Source organism: Castanea sativa, chromosome 4 (genome assembly GCF_040712315.1).
Source record: "Castanea sativa cultivar Marrone di Chiusa Pesio chromosome 4, ASM4071231v1".
In the NCBI taxonomy this organism is placed as follows: domain Eukaryota; kingdom Viridiplantae; phylum Streptophyta; class Magnoliopsida; order Fagales; family Fagaceae; genus Castanea; species Castanea sativa.
In genome coordinates this window covers 44998802-45019561 of record NC_134016.1, presented here as the reverse complement: position 1 = coordinate 45019561, position 20760 = coordinate 44998802, and the positions used below count along the sequence as shown (strand labels likewise).

The 20760-nt window shown below is 31.7% G+C and overlaps 2 protein-coding genes across 5 annotated transcripts; both read left to right on the top strand.

Annotated features, from left to right (window-relative positions):
• The first annotated feature begins 9917 nt into the window (after positions 1–9917).
• Positions 9918–14093, top strand: LOC142630713 (serine/threonine-protein kinase AFC2). 4 transcript variants are annotated; one of them, XM_075804743.1, is made up of 11 exons: positions 9918–10219; positions 11198–11393; positions 11686–11866; positions 11988–12036; positions 12134–12248; positions 12534–12634; positions 12837–12993; positions 13075–13139; positions 13227–13324; positions 13412–13514; positions 13615–14093. In XM_075804743.1, exons 1-11 carry the CDS (start codon positions 10118–10120, stop codon positions 13759–13761), a joined length of 1314 nt encoding a protein of 437 aa, XP_075660858.1. In that variant the 5' UTR covers positions 9918–10117; the 3' UTR covers positions 13762–14093. The 4 variants fall into 4 exon arrangements, with proteins under 4 accessions (XP_075660858.1, XP_075660860.1, XP_075660861.1 ...); XM_075804744.1 differs by lacking the exon at positions 11198–11393 and having other exon boundaries at positions 10025–10219; XM_075804745.1 differs by lacking the exons at positions 11988–12036; positions 12134–12248 and having other exon boundaries at positions 10019–10219.
• A 3637-nt stretch (positions 14094–17730) lies between these two features.
• Positions 17731–19844, top strand: LOC142631997 (phenylacetaldehyde oxime monooxygenase CYP71AN24-like). Its single transcript, XM_075806416.1, has 2 exons — positions 17731–18694; positions 18968–19844. The coding sequence occupies exons 1-2, from the start codon at positions 17768–17770 to the stop codon at positions 19577–19579; spliced, it is 1539 nt and encodes a 512-aa protein (XP_075662531.1). The 5' UTR covers positions 17731–17767; the 3' UTR covers positions 19580–19844.
• Positions 19845–20760: the final 916 nt, after the last annotated feature.

Sequence of the window (20760 nt, the reverse complement as noted above, 5' to 3'; positions counted from 1 at the left end):
AGTCTTCAACCCACATTCAAAATAATATAGTTTGACAAAAATATAATATTCATCTAGAAATAAGTTCTTTACACTTTTAAAGAAGTGCATACACTTCAACCCAAATTCAAAACAACATAGTTTAACAAAAATATAATATCCTTAGAACTCGCCAAATACTAAGTATCAATATTGAAAGAATTAGGGCAAACAATAGATAATCCTGACTATGACTATGATTATCATCTATAGAGAGAGAGAGAGAGAGAGAGAGAGAGAGCGCAATAACCGGTTTGAGACTTTGAGTTTGAGAATTGGACATGAGATTATAAGATAGTAGAGTGAGTAGTACGGCAGAAAAAAAAAATTAGATATTTATAAGAAGGTTTAGAGATTTAGGGTTTGTAGGATTTGTAAAGTTTTCAATTTCCAATTATATTCCTTGTAAATTTTTGTAATTACTCACTTTTCTTTTTAAATTTAAAATATATGTTGGATATAAAAAGTATTTGACCAATCTAAAATAAAATGAATATTTATTTGTTATATGAGTTAAACGGGTTGTATTAAATGAGTCATTTTAGGTTGACGCAAATAAATTGATGAGTCAAACGTGTCTATTGCGGGTTACGCGGGTTGACCCGCTTATGACATGTTTCTTATCGTGTCGCTTTCAGGTCGACTCGTTTATGACCCAAACCCATTAAGGCACAACCCTAACCCTAACCCAAAAAAACCCATGTCGGGTTTGCGTCGTGTTTGCGGGTTGGGTCGAACATTGATACCCCTACGTGAGCACGTGCTCAGATGCTAGTTTACTTATAAAGCGATTCAATCGTGTTGGATTCAACATGTAAATATTTGAGTAACTTCTATTTAGCGTCTGTTTGAATACTACTTATTACTAAAAACACTGTAGCAAAATAATTTTTAAATGTGTGAATAGTACCGTGGGATTTAAAAATTTGTGTTTTTCCATACTTGCATGTCCTGTGAACAGTACACGGGATCCCTGAAAAAGCGCCAAACGCCCCATTTATCAGTACTATCCAAACTCACACTTAAATGTTGATCATATATATGATGTTAAAGTAACTCTTATACAATTGTATGTGTTTACTCTTTTCCCAAATACTGTACAAGTTATCTTATACAAATCAATTAACTAATACTAACATGACCTCACTTGAGTAGGTAAGACAAGCACAGGGAAATTAAAATACCCATCTTTATGAACTCTTTCCAACAATCTCAAACAAATTACTCATTTTATGGTCTCACTTGTTCAACTTGAAAATGTAGTATACATATATACATAAACCATCTTTACTAAAGTTGCAATATACATGCTACCTTCTTCCATGTTGCTAAGAAGGTATATTTCATTCTATCAACTAAAAAATTACTACATTAATATACATTGTCACCAAATAAGTGAATCACACATGAAAGTCGCAATAAACATGCTACATTTTTCCATGTTGCTAAGATGGAATATTTCATTTATTCAACAAAAAAATCCCTACATCAATAAATTTCACCAAAAGACACATGAAGCCCTTGTAGTGGTTTTGAACATCTTAGTAAAGGTTGGTATTGAGATGAAGCTGGCTGGCAAACTTTCGCAAACAGTTAGGTTCTGAACAGGCTTCTTAGTTAAGAAGGAAAGGCTTCTTAATTGAGATGGAAAGGTTGATGCAGCCTCTATTTGGTGATCTCCAAGGCTATCATGTCACCCTTTCCAAAATTGATATGCTACCATACACCCAATGTGCAAAAGAAACTATACAAGCAAACTAAAATGAAAATTGACATTGAGCTCATACTTCCATTGCTTCATTCCCTTTTGTTGCCTTGATAAATCTGAAATATTTATTGTTACAAAAAAATTATAATCACTACATGAATGAAAGGACACAAATAATTTGAACATATAAAATAATAATATTGAGAAAATTAAATATGACATCTGGGGAAAAAACAAAAGGTGACTCCTTACATCCAACCTTCTCCAAAATTTATTGAAATCATATTGGGACATTTATATTAGACCAGTGAGTTAAGGTCACCATTAAGGTGTGAAATGTTGCTCGTCTGCAAAATTTGCAGATGCTAGGTGTGCATAAAGGTAGAAAAAAAAATAAAAAAACTTTTTCCTAATAAGATTGATTCATAGTCAAAGCCGACCCCTAAATTATTCTTTGTTCACCTATATGCACAAACGTAGATTTTTAGGTTTCAGAAATGATCAAATCTTACAACATATTATTTTTAAATTTTTCTCTAATATCCAAAAGTTTCCTTCAAACCAAATTTTAGCTTGAGATTCTTAAATCTGTCTGATTCTATCAATAATTAAGAAACAAAAAAGAAACAGAGTACCATAAATTACAGACTCTAAGATCATAAACCAAAAAAAATAAAAATGAGTTGCTGCAAAAACAAATCCGAACAAAAAATCGAAAATGCTTACAAATCTCAAGAAGTGCTGAAATTTGCAATCTTTGTGTGACCAGTCAAATCAAATTCACATCTTCAAGAGCTACAGAAGATGAGCTGAGATTTATGCACTAAGGTCTAAAATTTATGCACATGAATTTCAGACAGATGATCTAAAAGAGAGATTTGAGTTAAGATCAAATAGGAAACCAACAAGGTAAGGAAAAAAACATGAGCAGCAAAAAGTCAAATCTTAGGAAGCAAAAATCCAACCAACACCTTAAACTATCACCTAATTAACAACTGTTATGATACCAAATCGGAGTTCGTTGAGAGATAGTTAGAAATGGTGGTGGGTGGCTGAAAGGGTAGAAAATTGTAGTGTAGGAGTGGTCCTACGGGCAGTGTTTAACGCAACTTCCAACGGAATATTGAGAGAGAGTGTGTGTGTCAGGTGAGTCTTTTTGAAAAATCAAATTTGATTTCTATCCGGTATATTTCAACAATTTACTTTTGTGATAAAGCAAAAGGAATAATAGATATATCTAAGAATAAGCAATAACACAAATAAATATGATAGACAAATGCAATAAACAAATATTGAATATATATAAAGAGAAATATGCAAATAATTAAAAACTCATAGACCAAATGCTTAACAGATGAACAATTCAGATCAAGTCTTGTGTTTGACACAATTTCCTTAAAGCAGATTTCACCTCTCACACAATCACTGTAGTGCTTTGAGACTCACGGACGTCTGTCTTCTAAGATAAAATGATATACAGCACGAAAACGAAACACAAAAGGTCGTGCTTTAGGAACTACTTAATGTTTCTTTCTCTCTCCTTGACACAAAATGAAATACACAAAAAATTCTCACAACTGACTCAAAAATTAAAATAATAAAATATTATTATTTGGACAAGTAGGCCTAGTCCACATATATCAAAAGCCCAACCCAATGCTCAACTTATGAGCATATAAACTCATATATTATCTCTTTCCTTTCTTATGTGGGGCTCAAGATTTTTACCACTTTTAATAACATCTTCAAATGAACATAGAAAACATTAATTTCTTATTCACTCCATGCTATTTTTCTAACAATTTCTCATTTTGAAAGATAGAGAAGGGAGGAGGCGGGTTTTAAAAATTTTGAGGGTATAATGGTATTTTCAATTTACTATATGTGTCCTACAATTATTGGTTAGTCCTGCCAAATAGATGTGTTGACGTGGAGAGAGTGTCTGATAAGATACTGTCTCCACTAATGCATGGGCAATTGCAAGAGACCCTTCATTGTGGGAAAATCTGACTGAGTTCCAACCAGAGAGGGTCTTGAATTCTACAATAAATTTTTAAAGGACACATTTTCCAACTAATCCCATTTGGAGCTGGAAGGAAGGAACGCCCAGGAATTGCGGTTGCCAATGCCATGGCTACCATTGATCTTTTATTCACAAATATTCTTGTGTTCAAGTTTGATTGGGCTTTGTCTGGTAGAGCAAAAGGAGAAGATTTGGACATGACCGAATGCTAAACTTCTTTATTAGTGTTTATGCAAAGTAAATAAGTAATAAATATAACATTGAAAAGTGAAGTTGCCAAGGAGCCTTTCTCGTTGAGGAAATCATCTTGGATCCAGATACAAACTATCTAAATAAGAATTTGCCAGAATAAAATGTTCCACATCTTTAAATAATCCTTCCATAAGCCAAGGGTTGGAAGCTGATCAATTGGCACCTCCCCATGCTGTAATTACCTAATTATCTTTCCAAAAAAAAAAAAAATTCCTTCCATATGAAACAAATCAGGGAATTTCTACAATATACAAGTGGCACCTGCACTTATGAGCAAACTGCGCGAAAAGAAATCCTTCTTTTTTCCGGTTTCATCACAACTTGTGCTTATGTGCGAAATGGGGTTCTACTAAACTTTGACATGCACGCTTAGAGGCATAAATAATTTGGAGCATCAATGGCCATTATTTGTCCGGCTGAACATTACTTAGTTTAATAGTAGTAGCCATTTTTAAGCTCTATTTGTTTAGATAAAAATATTTTCTAGAAAATGAGTCATTTTCTATAAAGTAATTTTCGTAAAATTAGCTCATTTTTCTATATTTGGTAATTATCTTAAATAGGTTGAAAAACAATTTTCTAACTTCCTTTATTTAGCTTGTTGTGAGATAAGTTGTTTTTCAAAAAAAAATGAAAAAAATCTCTAAAATTAAGCCATACTTTTTCTGTTGATTAAAGATAGTTTTCTTTTAACTTTTTTTTTAATACTATCAAATATAGAAAAACACAAAAAACTATCTTTACAGAAGTTTTTCCATCAAAACAAACAGAGCCAGCTTATTTCTCAAAAACAAAACAATTTGGTACTCCTCATGCGTACTCATTGGAGGTTTTTATCATGTCTCCAAACATTAAGTGAGCTTATTGTAATTTATTTTAAATTAAAATATATATCTCAATTCTCAACTAAGACTTATGTAAAAATGAGAATTTTATAAGTTTATTGTTAGGACATATGTAAATTATGTTAAGAACATATGCCATTTAAAATTGACTAATCCTTTGATAAAACACACTTTACTTGTAATTGGGTAGATCTAGGACGAATTTAGTACTTCAAGGAACAAGAGTTCACGTTTAGTATTGAAACCATGCAAATCTGTCCAAGAAACAAGTAAAGAAGTGCTAATTCATTAAAGCTCAACAGCTGCTCAACAGATACCATCTATCGAGGCTTGGTAGTTGCTCGACAGATACTATCTATCGAGAATTACGAAATTAGAATTTTCAGATATGATTTTCGGCTCATGTTGACATGTATGCGTAGGGTTTTTTTTTTCATAACCCTAGACGTATATAAGGCTTATTTTAAAGGCAGTCACACATAAGAATACAAGAAGAACACATAAAAAAGTGATCAAGTGCTTATTCTCTCTGAAAGAAACTACTATGTTATTGCGCTTTAGGGTTTTGTAACCAAGTGCTTCTTAATCTTCATTGTTGATGAAGTGAAAAACTTTGCAGCCAACAATCTTCTTTAAGTTAGTGAGGTAGTCACGTACTGGGAGCTGTGCATTATTGGTTAGTCACATACTGGGTTCCGTGCAAAAGGGTGGCATTCATATATTGAAAAGTTCAGAGGTTTTGAATCGGTAGAAGATTTCTACTATAAGTTCATCTACGAGGATTATATAGTTTAGGAACAAATGTTTTATACTAGATTTGAAACTTCTCTTTATTATAGTGGATTGTTTTTCGGGATGGTTTTCCTTTAGATTTTTTACTGTGAAACTAGTTTGTTTCATTGGTTTTCCTGGGTCATCATATCTTGTCTTATTTACTATTTCGATGTGCATGATTTTGACATGATATTGATGTTTGTTTATTTTAACAAGTTTTATTCATGATGAATCTAATTAACAACTTGAGTTTAAAACTTGTTAATTCTATCAACCGGGGTCTAAATTTCCCAACATTTATAACACAATCATCATGCTAAATGTGGAAACTTCAAACTTCAAATCCTATTTGGTACCCTAATTTTAAACAGTTTTTTTCAACTTTAAAAAAAAATGTAGGTCCCATTAAACAACATTTGTTTGGTCATTATATTTTGAAAATTGTTTTCAGAAAACTATTCATTTTTCATTGTGGAGAATAATTTTCGAAAAATAACCCAGACCTATTTTCAAGTCCTATTTTCTATTTTGGGTGGCATTTTTGCAAATAACTTGATGGTAGTTTTGTAATTTTCATTTATCGTTTATCATTTCTCTATCACTGTGTGAGGAAAGAGTGCACTTAAATTGTTGAAAAATAGAAAATATGTGTGTGTTTGGGATGCACTTAAATTATTGAAACTGCCAAAGCCTAATTGCTTAACCGGCTTGGCACATTGTGGGGTTTCACAATAACTTTTTGTCCAAAAAGTGAGATAAATTTGATTTTTTGAGAGTCCCATGCTATAGTTTTTGCACAAAATGTTAGTTACTTTTTAATTATTGCGGGTCTCATTTCACTTTTTCAGCTTCAATACTTTCAGTAAAAAAATAATCAACATATTTATTTAACCTTTAGTTCTTATTTATGAAACACTTGGAAACTATTTTTTAGAAAAAAAATTCTCAAATACTTGGAAAACAAAGTTTTGAAAACACGAAACTGAAAACACAAACCAAATAGGGCACATATTCTTTGGCAATTTGGCTTTTCCATATTACCCATACTACTATTTAAAGAGGTTTTTCATGTTTGGACTAGACATTTTTTTGGTTTCAAAATACCCTACAGCTTATGTTTAAATATGGGCAAAACTTGAGAACAACACTGTAGAAATATATCTCTAACTCTCACCTAAAGCATTTCATATAAATAGGATCACTCTTCTACTAATCCACTTCTTTAAAACAACTAAAACTTTACTTTAAAAAAAAAAAATAGAAAAACAAGTTAAGCAATAAAAAATTCAACCCCTTTTAATTTTTTGGGGTTGAGTTTCAATATTTTATCTCTTCTCTTATCCCTATCTATGAAAATGTTAAAATTCAAAGTGAGAGTGTAAACAATTTTGTATTATATTGATTTATTCAACTATTATTTGGTACTAAAACATCATTTTTTTTATGATTGAAAATTAGAAAGTAAACGGCATTCGAGAATAAAAATGTCACAAAATTATAATGATTTCAAATTTGTGTTAATTCCTAATGTTTTTAAAGACATGATTATAGACTAGCCTCATCACATGCGCTTTGTGCGTGTGATGAGGCTTTAAAAAAAAAATTAATGTCATAATATTCACTTATTTCAATTTGAGATTTAGATTTTTTTTCTTACAAAAATTGTGCATTTGGAACTATTAATATGATTAGAAGTATCATAAGATTAGCTCTAAAAAATGATCATATTCACACACGAACATATGACTTTCTTATTAAAAAATAAATAAAACTCTTAGCATGTGATTCAATTAAAAACAAAAATTTAATAGTTGAAGGGGGAGAAATTTGAACTTGAAGCTTCTCTATTTGAAACAGTCGAATGTGTAAGTTTAGAATTTGAGATAAAGGACCCTTTTGACATATTCAAGACTCAAATTAAAATTAAATAAACAAATTTGAGGGAAAAAAAAAGTTCACACTTGTCCCCTTAAATAATGTGAAAATTTGGCCCATTATTCATTTGATGATTGAGCTTTCGGACTAACCCAGCAAACAAAATTTGACATAATAAAAACCCAACAAACACAACTCACTTGAAAAGGGCTTCTAAATCAAACCGGGCCCAAACCCAAAATGATAAAAAGAATATGGACAGAGAATATCTACAAAGTAGTAAATAATATTCACACGCGTCCTTTAAAATAATGTGCCATTTAGCCCATAGTTAATTGCGTGTGCTCTTTGCCTGGCTTTATCTGGATTCTACCAATTCCGTGTTGATTTCACTCATGGGCCCATCCTTTTCATTTTTTTTAATAGCATAAATTGCATGATTTACCTTATTGGTTTATGTTATTAGCTCCTCCTAAAAGATTTTTAATGGTTGAATAATAGATTTGAGGAATTTATATTTATACCAAAAATTGATTGATATCTTGGTCTGATGATAAAAGACGTCATATGTTGAAAGTTGAAACTCTCTCAAAAAAAGAAAAAAAAACTTATGGTTAAAGTTTTGTTACAAGGGTACAATTTTACTCAATATCTTTTTATTTGAAGTGAATTTTAACAAATCTACCATTGGATTACATCTTCTTCTTATATCTTTCATACTTGCAAAATTTCTTAAAAATTAAAGATTAATAGATATATCATCAATAAATTGTTTAAATTGTAAGTTTTTGTAATTTAAAATAATGCATAAAATATAAACTTATAAATCATATAGTAAATAATATCTGATTGACACAAAATTTGACATGTGTATTAAGAGCGCAAAGAATATTGAATTTAACAGTTAAATTTTCAAAATATGTAGTAATGTTTATTTTATTGGAAAAGGTTGTAGCCTAAAGCTAAGCTAAAACCAGTTTTGTAACTAAACTTTGTCCTTAACTTATTATACTCGCCTCCTCTTTAGTATCCCTATTTTTCGATAGTTTATATATATATAATATGAGATAAAATGTAAAAAATTAATTTTTTTTCAAGAAAATGAAAATGAAAATTATTTGAAATAAAATCGAGATAAAAAATAGTGTAAATTCAACAAACTATACATAAAATAAGCAAAAAACTAACTTATAACATTCCTTAAACATATAAGTAATTTTTTATAGTACGTATAGATAAATATGGAACAAATGATACAGTTTTTGGTAATTTTTATATTAAATATGTGACAAAAGAAAAAAATTAGTTTATTTTAAAAAAATTATTATTTTTTTAAAATTTATTTAAGTTGAGACAAAAAAACAAATATAAAAAAATAAAAGTTTTTTTTTTGGCCAAAAAAATGCCGAATTTGAAATGAGACACTCGTTTGAGTCAACTCTCCTAAAATGCAAATAGTTTTATATTAATTTTCACCGGATAACTAAAATGACTTAGAAAAAAAATCTCAAAAAAAAGTTTTTAAAAAATCTCCAATTTCCTATTATAATAATATAGTATGGATTGGGGATGAGGATGATGATTAGGGATGTTTCATGTTTAGCAAACCGTAAAAATCGCATCAAAATCGTTCGCAAAATAGCATTACTGTATTACATGTTGCAATGCAATGTTCCATTTTATAATAAGTAAACCGCACAAACTGCACTGTACTACATCCTTTATATATATTAGCATATTTATTTTTTTAATATTAAATATATTATCAATAGTTTAATAACCCTAATTTTTTTTAAAAAAGTTTAACAACCTTTGCAAGTGTTGATTACGAATGCCAGTTCAAAATAAAGAAAAATTAGTTCAGTAATTTAAAACATGACCCAAAACAAAGGGAAAAATTAGTTTTGAGTTGGGTAAAAAAAACGCAAAATTTAAAAAATATATCAGTTTCAAATTGCATCTTATATACTGCACTACACATGTGACCGCAAAAGTGAAGTACGGTACGACTACAGTTTTGGTTAAACTATAAACTGTACCACATCATACTACACCACATCACACATGTGACCAATAAAATAAGGTTCAATACGATTATAATTTTAGATAAATTATACTGCAAAATACGGTATTAAAAATGACCTAAAACTACCAACCACAAAGATCCTAACGTTGATAGTTTAAGCAGAGAGTAAAATAAGAAATTAAAGATTTAAAAAAAAAAACTTGTTTTAATATAATAAAAATTTTTTTTTGTGGACCTGAGTTCAATTTACCTTTTTTTATTATTATTATTTAAATTCTTTATTCTCTCAAGGAAAAGCTAACTCAACCATGGTTAAATCTAATCCAACCCTAACCACACCTAAACCCCACCCAACAAAACCTAATCAATAATAGTTTGGACAAATACGAATCCACGGGTAGAATAACAGACACGTGGACGGCCAGATCTCATCTCAACCGACTAACGCTTCCTCTTTGAGAGGTTAAAAATTAGGGTTAGGTCTTCCCTTCTTTCTTCACAATACACAACAAACAATACCTTTGACTCTCTGTTTGTTTCTCGCGAAAAAAAAAAAAAGAACAGCCAAGAAAGAAAGAAAAAAGATTCTGATAGTCATGGAGATGGAGCGCGTGACAGAGTTTCCTCACACGCACATGGATCGGCGACCCACCAAGAGGGCGCGTTTGGGTTGGGATGTTCTTCCTCAGCCTTCAAAGGTATAATCTCTTTTTCTCGCTTTTTTCTCCACCTTTGATTTCTCAGATCCGCTTCGTTTTCGTAAAGATCGAAGTTTTTTTTATTTATTTATTTTTTTTAAAAAGTTTTGCTAGGTCTAGATCTAGATCTGATTTGATTTTTGTTCTGATTAGCTCTGTTTTATCACAGATTTCGCTTTATTTTTCCTAGATCTGTTAGATCTGTGTATTAGTTTCGATGTGTGTATGTTTTTTTTTGAAAGTTCAGATTTTTATTTTTTTCTATGTATAATATTGTTTAATTAGATTTTTCTTGTTGTATAAATTTCTGTTTAGATAGGAAATTCTTGAATTCATTATTTATGGTTTATTTATTTATTTAAATTTAAGATCTTATATTTTTGATTTGTTTTTGTCTATAAATTTGATTTATTTGGGAAAAAAATAAATGAAATAATCAATCTAGCTGTGGATCTATGTGTGTATGTATGTATAAAAAGGGTTTTTGGATTAGAAATATTTGAAATTTGATCTGATATTTACATCCTTGAGGATTGGGTGTTGGGTATTTTTGCTTTAAGATCTGTTTAATTATTTGTCAAGAAAGGTGATTTTTTTATTCAAATTTATATTGATTTTTTGAAGTTGGAGTCTTTAACTGCCGTTATTTTGTTAAAGAAACATTTACCTTGTCTTGATTCATAATTATTGGGGAAAAATTGTGTGGAAATTTTCTGATTTAGAATTAATTGAGCAAAATTGATTTCTTTTTGATGTGCTCATAATTATGCATGAGATGGGTATTTTATGTGTGTGTGGTTGCTTTATTAATTTGATTTGGTGGGTTTCGTCCTTTAAATGATATTATTTTTGGTGTGATTTTGATCTGTGGGACTCTTGCCATCATGGAAAGGTGTATATGGGTATTAGGTATAGCGAAGGGGGCCGGAATTTTAAATTAATCTTTTGAGTGGTACATGAATGGATGGCTGTGTGTAGGCTCAGGTAGGAATGTTTTGTGGACAAGAGGTTGGGAGTCTGACAAGCTATGCACCTTCAAGAGCACCCTCAGACCTTACCACTAATTCTTCTCTTTATGAAAAGGGAGTGGCTCGAAATGGTTCTCCCCCAAGGCGAGATGATGACAAAGATGGGCATTACATGTTTGAGCTTGGAGAAAATTTAACTTCTCGCTGTAATTTCACTTTACCATCATCAAAAACTTTTATGTTCGTTATCTGTTTGAATTTTGCCATTAAAACTGCTAATTGATATTTTTTCCCGGTGAAAGTCTTACATTTCATAGAACTATTTGATTTCATACACTTAGTGCTTTTGACTTTTGGTCTGAAGTAATCATTGTTCTAGATTTAAACCTAGTATGCAGGATAAGAGTAATCCAATGGTTGTGGGTTTGTGTTGGTGATCCCCAATTAACTCAAGCACTTATCTTGTTTCTGATTTATTATGTGTATTGATGCTTGCAGATAAAATCCACAGCAAAATGGGTGAAGGTACGTTTGGTCAGGTATTGGAGTGCTGGGATAGAGAAAGGAAAGAAATGGTTGCCATCAAAATAGTCCGTGGAATCAAGAAGTATCGTGAAGCAGCTATGATAGAAATTGAAATGCTGCAACAACTTGGTAAACATGATAAAGGTGGCAACCGGTGAGTAATTTGATTCTCGTTTTACAAATTTTACAGTGTTACAGCTTACTACCCATAATGGCACTCTTTAGTTACTTTCCTAAGCCCTGTGGCAATTGTTAAATTCGTTTATTCCTTGCAGTTGTGTTCAAATACGGAACTGGTTTGACTATCGTAACCATATCTGTATTGTAAGTATTTGATTAATTTTGTGATGGATTAATTTCCCCAATTCCGCAAATAATTTGGGGGTTAAGACTTTTGGGTGAATTCAAATGATTTTAACAGGTGTTTGAGAAGCTTGGACCAAGTTTATACGATTTTCTACGGAAAAACAATTATCGCTCATTTCCCATTGATCTTGTCCGTGAGATTGGCAGACAACTGTTGGAATGTGTTGCATGTGTGTAGTAATTACCTAAGCTAGTTTTATTTTTTTATCTGTCTTTCCTATGTTTTTTCTGGCATGTGCTGTGGCTAAATGTTGAGATTTATTAATTAATATTTGATTAAACTCTGTAATATAGATTATCACCTCTATATTTATACAGTTTTCATTCATTAAAATATGTTAAAAGGTGGCAGTAACATCCTTTATGTTTATCGTCATTTCGTTGAATTGGCAAGTCAAGTTTTATTTATCTTTTTCCTCTGTCTCTGATGATGTTCCTGTCAATTGCTTTTGCAGTTATGCATGAGTTGCGATTGATTCATACTGACTTGAAGCCAGAGAATATTCTTTTAGTATCATCGGATTATGTTAAAGTTCCTGATTACAAGGACTATAAGGTACTATCTGTTCTCATTTTGCTCTCTTTTAAAGACTTTTTGCACCAGGTGTAGGATAAGGCATATGCTGCTTTGCCAGAATATGCCTTTCGGTATTTGTTGTATGCATTGTGCCATGCTCTTTTCTGATACTGTGCTCTATTGTTTGTTGCGTATTGATATGCTTCTTGGTTAAACCCTTTAAATGTTGTGCTACATGCAGAATTCTTCTCGATCACCAAAGGATGGTTCATACTTTAAAAGAGTGCCAAAGTCAAGTGCCATTAAGGTGATTGATTTTGGTAGTACAACCTATGAACGTCAAGAGCAGACCTATATTGTATCCACACGACATTACCGTGCACCTGAGGTGATTCTAGGTATGGTTTCTTCCCCCCTAATTTTGTTTTGTTAATTCTAGGTCATGGCAGATGAGTTAAATTCTTCCAATAATTTTACAGGACTTGGATGGAGTTATCCCTGTGATGTATGGAGTGTTGGCTGCATCTTGGTGGAATTATGCACGGTATATTTGCTTATCTTTTGTAGTAATGTCAGTATGGTTGTGAAAGATTAAAATTGGTTTTTTGATTCTATTTGATGTATGACACAGGGTGAGGCATTGTTTCAAACTCATGAGAATTTGGAGCACCTGGCAATGATGGAGAGGGTGCTTGGCCCATTGCCCCAGCACATGTTGAAGAGAGTAGAGTAAGTGATGGTGTGATTAGCAACATAGTGATTATTGTTTTCGGAAGTATATTCAAAGATGTTCTGATTTGCTGTTGGTCTTTTTAGCCGACATGCGGAGAAGTATATTAGGAGAGGTAGATTGGATTGGCCAGATGGTGCTACCTCAAGAGAGAGTATTAAAGCTGTAACAAAGCTCCCTCGTCTTCAGGTTGGTATTGATGGAGAATACTATCCATATATTGTTTGTTTTATCTTTGTCAATGTCATGTTGGACACTAATTAAGCTAATATATCTCTGATTCTTGCAGAACCTGATAATGGAGCATGTTGATCATTCAGCTGGGGATCTCATTCATCTATTGCAGGGATTGCTTAGATATGATCCGTTAGATAGGTTGAAAGCTCGGGATGCCCTTAGACATCCCTTCTTTTCTAGGGATCATCTGAGGAGATGATGATCCAGCAGGACTAGTTTAGTGAAATGGTCCATCTGAATGCGCCATTACAGGGCCTTCTGCTTCACAAATGGCTTCTAAATATCTCACTCAACTGAAGGATGCAGAAGAATTGTTAAGTTGTATATACACACCGGAGAAAAGCTCACTTGTCATTGTGCACATCGGCTCTTTTCCTGCCTGTTGGCCATTTTTTTTTTTTTCAATTTGATTTTTTCTTCTTTTCATGTATGTATTCTCGATCCAGCTAACAAGATTCCAAATGTAATACCAGGCATATCACTCAAAATGTTAACAACTCTTTGAAATGATGGTTTATTTTTTTTCTCTAATTACATGGTCTCAAAAGTTTACACATTTATTTGAACTTGATTTTATCATTTGAGCAACACACTACTTATCCGTAAAGCTCCGGCACACTACCACTTTAAATCTAAAAAATTTAACAAATTAACCTGCTTTTATTATTATTTTTTGTTCTCTCTCTCCCTCTCCGAACCTGCCCGCCCGCATTATCTTTTTATGTCTTTTTTATTCTCTGTCATCTCAATCTTTCATGGATGGGTTAGGGAAAGATAGAAAAGATTTTAGTTTTTTTTTTATTTGTTTTGTTTGGTTTGGTTGGGGGGTAAAAAGGTAGAGGGATGAATATATTTTTTGTTTAGTTAAAAATAAAATTTGTATAAATTTATTATTTTGCTTGGGGCAACAACTTTGGAGACTTAGGTGAAAATTTCAAGTGGCATTTTTATATTTAAATATGAATCAAATAATAATATTGAGATGTAATATATATTGCTATGCAGTGTAGATGTGAGATGTTGAGCCTTTACTCCGGTCTACGTGTAAGAGCAAAAACGTGTCCTATCATAGCAAGGATACAATTAAGAAGGGCAGAAAAGGGTCCTAATTTTGAATTAATATTTTGTATAGATATTTTTTCAGCCTATCCTATAACTAAAAGCGTGTCCCATCAATCAATTGTGCAGTGAAGTAAACTAAAAAAATATATAATTTAAGCTAAATAAATAGCAGATTGCAAGATAGACTGAGTTTATGAAAAAAAATTAAGAATCAAGATGAAGATGAAAAAAAAGAAAAGTAAGAATATAGATGGAGAGGTAGAGAGATGAGAGATTTTTCTTTTGTTTTTGAAATTTATAATCTTTATTTTAGTATATTTTAAGACAATTACGTTGTATTATTAATGAATTTGTCTGGTATAAATTCTGATTTTAGCATATTTCAAGAATGAATTAATAAATCTGTCTAAATTTTAAGCTGAAGTTTGATTATTTTTGTTTTTTTCCTTTTTAATCTTCAGCATTTTAGGATATAATGGAGTCTTTTTAATAAATTTTATTGACCAATAAAAGTGCTTAAATTTTTTAAAATTAAAATATATAGATAAATATATTATATATATAATTTTTTTTTACAAGTGGAGTCTTTTTTTATTTGGTTGACTAAGCATCACCTATTGAGCTGGCCTTGCCATCATGTCTTTATTAAATAAAATAAAAAGTAACGCATTTTACTTAAAAGAATTGTGTATAGATAGACACTACAATAAAAAAAAAAAAAATTAACCCATAACTGTTTTCTAAAAAAAAAAAAAAAAAAAAACAAAAACTAACCAAAATTAATGAGAAAATAAACATATGAGCACTAAAAAAAAGAAGAAGAAAGCTACACGTATAGAGAGAGAAAAAAAAAAAAAAAAAAGAAGGAAGAAAAGAAGCCAACAGACAAAAGCAAGCCAAAAAAAAAAAAACCCAACACGTTAGTACCTAAAAGAAAAAAAAAGAGGAAGCCAACACACGTTAGTAACATAAAAAGAAGGAAAAAAAAAAGAAGAAAAAGAAAAAAAGAAGAGAAAGCCAACATACGTTAGTAACATAAAGAAAAAATCAAAAGAAAAAAGAAGGAGAAGCCAACAAGTTGTAGACTTGGAGGTGAATTCTAAGGGTATTTTTAGAAGCTTATTTCATAAGCTTTCCCATCTCAGTTTTCTCTTCATTTTGGAGAGAACTTGTTAGCGGATTCGGAGAGAAAACATCTGAGTTCTATCATTGATTTTCCATCCTCCCCACTCAACCAAATATACTCCAAAAAGTTTTCCTTCTCATTTTCTTTCCAAAGTTTTTCATGCACCTATTTCACCTTCAAACCAACACATCCTTAAAACCATTGAGTATACTTTGTTGGATTGAGAGTATGCAATTGTACTAAAAAATAACTCCTCTTTTCTCACAATTTTTTACTTTATTTTATTTCATGATTGAGATAGCGAGCGATTTTTCAACTTTCAATCTCAACTATCTATTTAACTTTCAATTTCAACTATCTATTTTTATTTTACCTGATCTCAATCTTAATTTGTTACACCTTATAGAAGTGCTACATGTACTACTAGTCTTATAAACCTATACATCACAACTTAGAAAGAGAATTCAAAATTTAACTATGAGATGATTGAAACCTTTAATTACATTAATTAATTACTATATCAGATTGTAAGTAAACCAAATGATCATTTTGATTGGAATGTGATTAAGCTAATTATGACACATGGCGACTTTAGTGTGTGGGTGGACTATTAGGTAAGGGTGATGTGGTCCTCCCGAATAAGGGGTGTTTAAGGGAGTAGTTTAAGTTATATTGTTTGAGTGTTTTTGATATACGTGTGAGTGAAAAAATATGTAAAAATGTGTGTAATATTGTTTAAAATATGTAAAAATATGTTGAAACTATTATGCCAAACCCCCCTAAATTTTTCCAGCTTGGTGTTGTATTTGTGTCCTTGTAAAGGGTTATCGATTAGCACGAGTTTTGTCTTTGTATGATGTGACGCACTTGTTTGGGTTGGTTGATGCTCACAAAGGATTGTAACAAGGAAAAAATACAAATGATGCATTGCTAGCTGAAGGGAAGTTGCGTAAGACACTTTAATTCCTAAGGGATACAAGAACTTCGGAATGAGAACCTCTGCGAGCATAAGAACTTTGAAATGAGAACCTCTGCGAGCATATTGAATAGAGTGACATGGTTTCTTAATAATAAAAAAATTGACTTTTGTTTTATAGCAATTTATAAGGAGTTAGCACGAAATAAAAGCTCTAGAAAATTAATTCTCTTTTTAAAATATTATAATAAATTACAATATATCTTATGTTAAAGTCTGAAAGATCCTATATAAAACGGTATAATAAAATAAAAGGGTTTGTGTTATATAAGTACATAAGGTATATATGATGTACAAGTTACTTATAAATATAATTATAGGCTAAGTCCATTGAGCTTATACTCTAACAGTATTCAAACAGTCTTCTAAACTTAATGATGTGATGTTGACTTAAATTTAGAAGTCAAAACACGAAAGTATCTTAGGAGAGGCTTAGTGAACATGTCAACAAGCTGATCAACAAGCTGATCTTGAAAAACTAATTGACAAGTTTTAGATTTTATTTTTAGAAATATTTTTTCATTAATTTATATTTTTTCATTAATTTATTTTTGCAAATATCATTTTAAAGTTTGAAAGATTGTGTATTAAACTGTATATAATAAATAAAACTGTTCCACCTTATATAGGTAGACAAGGCCTGATGTACTCTTAACAATATTCTAACAATACATAAGACTCTCATTTGATAAGGAAACCTTATAAAATAAGTAAATATAACCCTAAATTACAGTTCCAAAAATTACCTTAAAAAAAAAAAAGAAAAAGACTTCTAACTATGACAATATCTCATCCTCCATCAGCTAATAAGACGTGAACTGGAATTCAAAAGCAAGTTTTCTTCCTGTACCTTACAAAAACGGTAAACTTTTGTCTTCACTAGGAGCAGGATTACTAGTTTACTACAAAATGCACACTGATGATTGTCCATTTCTTATCCATTTGAAATTCATGATGTCAAATGGTCAAAGTTTGAGACTGACAGACTACCATAAAAAGATTGAAGATAACATACATTCATGCAGTGAACTGAAACCAGGAATGGCTTTCCTATCATTACTGTCACAGCAATGGTGGCAAGAGCTTCATGGAGTGACAAAGTTGGCTCTTTTTCTTCATACTCTTCTCTTACCTTTCTTATTTCTAAAACTCCGAAAATTAGGTGACAAAGGCAAACTCAACTTGCCTCCATCACCTCCAAAGTTGCCAATAATAGGCAACCTCCACCAGCTTGGTACACTGCCTCACCGTTCTCTTCGAATGCTATCAAGTAAGTATGGCCCTCTAATGCTCTTGCACTTGGGCCATGTTCCAACTCTTGTGGTGTCATCTGCAGAGATGGCTAGAGAAATGATGAAAACCCATGATATTGCTTTCTCAAATAGACCAAAAACCACAGCTGCCAACATCTTTTCTTATGGATATACAGATGTGGGATTTGCACCCTATGGTGATTACTGGAGACATACGAAAAAAATTGTTATTCTTCAGCTTCTAAGCCTGAAAAAAGTGCAATCGTTTCAGTTTGTAAGGGAAGAAGAAGTAACACTACTTGTCAATCGGATACATGCATGTCTCAGTAAAGGTCCAATTAATCTGAGTGACATGTTGCTTGCTATTTCCAACAATATTACTTCAAGATGTGTTCTTGGAAGTAAGTTTGAGGAAAAAGATGGTAAGAGTACATTTGGAGAGTTATCAAGAAAGATGATGATGCAGTTTACGGCTTTTAGTTTTGGAGATTTCTTTCCTTCTTTGGGATGGATGGATAATTTAACAGGCTTGGTTGCAAGTTTGAAAGCATCTTTAAGAGCGATGGATGCATTATTTGATCAATTGATTGAAGAGTATAAGATGCTGAACGTGGATGAAGATAAGAAAGACTTCATGCATGGTCTCCTCAAACTTCAAAAGGAGGATATGCTTGAAATTGAGCTTACCAAGGAGAATCTCAAAGCAGTCATACTGGTATATATCTCTCTCTCTTATTGCACACAAGAGTACCCTATCACACTTAGCCTTCTAGATTTGTAATGTTTGAATAAGTCTAGGGATACTGCTAGTTGCATAACTATTTTAACATTTTGCATATTGCTGAAGTGGTAGTTTGTGAATAGTAAAAAATACGTTCAGCTTTATGTAAAAATGATTATTCACTGCTCACAATTTTTCATCTCAACTAATTAAAAAAAAAAAAGTGTCAATTACAAAGTTGATAATTTTTATTTTTATTATTTGCAGGACATGTTTGTGGCAGGAACTGCAACTACTGCAACACTAGAATGGGCAATGGCAGAACTCATAAAAAATCCAATTATGATGAAGAAAGCCCAAGAAGAGGTAAGAAGAGTAGTGGGAAGGAAATCAAAACTAGATGAGACTGATATAACCCATTTGCAGTACTTGAAATGTATCATTAAAGAAACCTTGAGACTACATGCACCGGCTCCACTTTTGGCTTCTCGTGAAACTTCGACCAATGTTAAATTGGGAGCTTATGACATTCCTTCGAAGGTGACAGTTTATGTAAATGCATGGGCAATACAAAGGGACCCAAAACTATGGGACCAGCCAGAAGAGTTTCTACCGGAGAGGTTCAATAAGAACCCAGTTGATTTTAAAGGTCATGACTTCCAATTCATCCCATTTGGTAGTGGGAGAAGGGGTTGCCCAGGAATGGCATTTGGGAGTGCAGCGGCTGAATATGTGATTGCTAATCTTTTATACCATTTCAATTGGGAGTTGCCTGGTGGTGAAGTTATGAAGGACCTAGATATGAGCGAGGTTAATGGAATGACTGTTCATAGGAAATTTCCACTTCTCCTAGTACCAACTTTGTACTTTCCAAATTAAGTAGTAAGCAGTCAAAGTTGTCGTTTTGTTATTTCTACTTTTCTTGTTTTGTTTTAGGAGACATCAATGTTGTTACTGCTTGAATATTTTAGAACAAAATAAAACTTCGGGATCGATGTACAAGGTTATTAGAAACAAATGAAGGATGGGAATGATTTTAGTTCTTCATACTTAATTGATATTATTGGTGAGAATGTCATGGTGTGTGGCAAAAAATGTGGTCGCAAAAGAATTGATGTAAATTCCCTGAACAGACTAAATGCAATTGGAGCTTTTTCGAGTTGTTTCTATTGATTAGATTGACTAAGTACACACTTAATGTTTGATATCCAAATTGTTTAGTAGAATCAAAATAGTGTTTTTAAGATACAATTTCGATAAATCATAAATAGTATTGATTTTTTCCTTAGAAATATCCAAACTTCAAGTCTAATATCTAAAATGATATGTAAAATTAAAATCATGTATATTTCTACAAATGTAAATAGGATTATATTTTTGCTATAAAGGTGGATGTTTGATATTTCAAACTCATATATGAACTACTTTAGTATTTCTAAGACACCATTTCGGTGTTAAATGAATACTATCTAAATTTTTTATTTAGAAATATCCAAATCTTAAGGTTTGGATATTTAATATCCAAACTGATTAGTATAATCGAAATAGTCTTCGTAAGACACGATTTATGTATAATGTAAGTGCAAAATTGCACCTGGACCCAAAGATAATTATGGGCTCAGGCCCAATGAGCCTTAAACAATGAAATTTGTAGAGTGTGGGCTTGAAATTTAAGTTAGAGGTACTGAGAACTTGATGACGGGCTAAGGTATGAAAATACTTGTAAATAATAGATGATAATTGCAAATGGATCTCCTCGGAGGTGAGCCGAGGACCACTTCTGTATTAATTTTCTTTCTCTCTTAAAGGTTACAATTCTTAATTTCTTTCTTCGTTTCTGACTAATCCCTTTTTTCTTTGGCCTTCACCCCCTTTAAATACTTCTTTTCTTGATGCTTTATCCACGTGTTGCTCAAATTCCCTCCCCTCTAGATATTTTTTCTCTTAGTGCCTTTGAATAGTAACCAAAAGTTTCAGTTCTACTGTTCAGGGGTCACTTCTCCATTAATGCGGCCAGGGAGGTAGGTACAGAGTCTTTAATGTGGAGGTGGCAGCCTTTG

Bases quoted from the DNA above. Each gene is read 5' to 3' on its own strand.
- LOC142630713 (XM_075804743.1), top strand. From the start codon at position 10,118: ATGGAGATGGAGCGCGTGACAGAGTTTCCTCACACGCACATGGATCGG. The intron at 12,249-12,533 runs GTGTGTAGTAAT...TTGCTTTTGCAG, and splicing joins ACTGTTGGAATGTGTTGCAT to TTATGCATGAGTTGCGATTG. The intron at 12,635-12,836 runs GTACTATCTGTT...TGCTACATGCAG, and splicing joins CTGATTACAAGGACTATAAG to AATTCTTCTCGATCACCAAA.
- LOC142631997 (XM_075806416.1), top strand. From the start codon at position 17,768: ATGGCTTTCCTATCATTACTGTCACAGCAATGGTGGCAAGAGCTTCAT. The intron at 18,695-18,967 runs GTATATATCTCT...TATTATTTGCAG, and splicing joins ATCTCAAAGCAGTCATACTG to GACATGTTTGTGGCAGGAAC.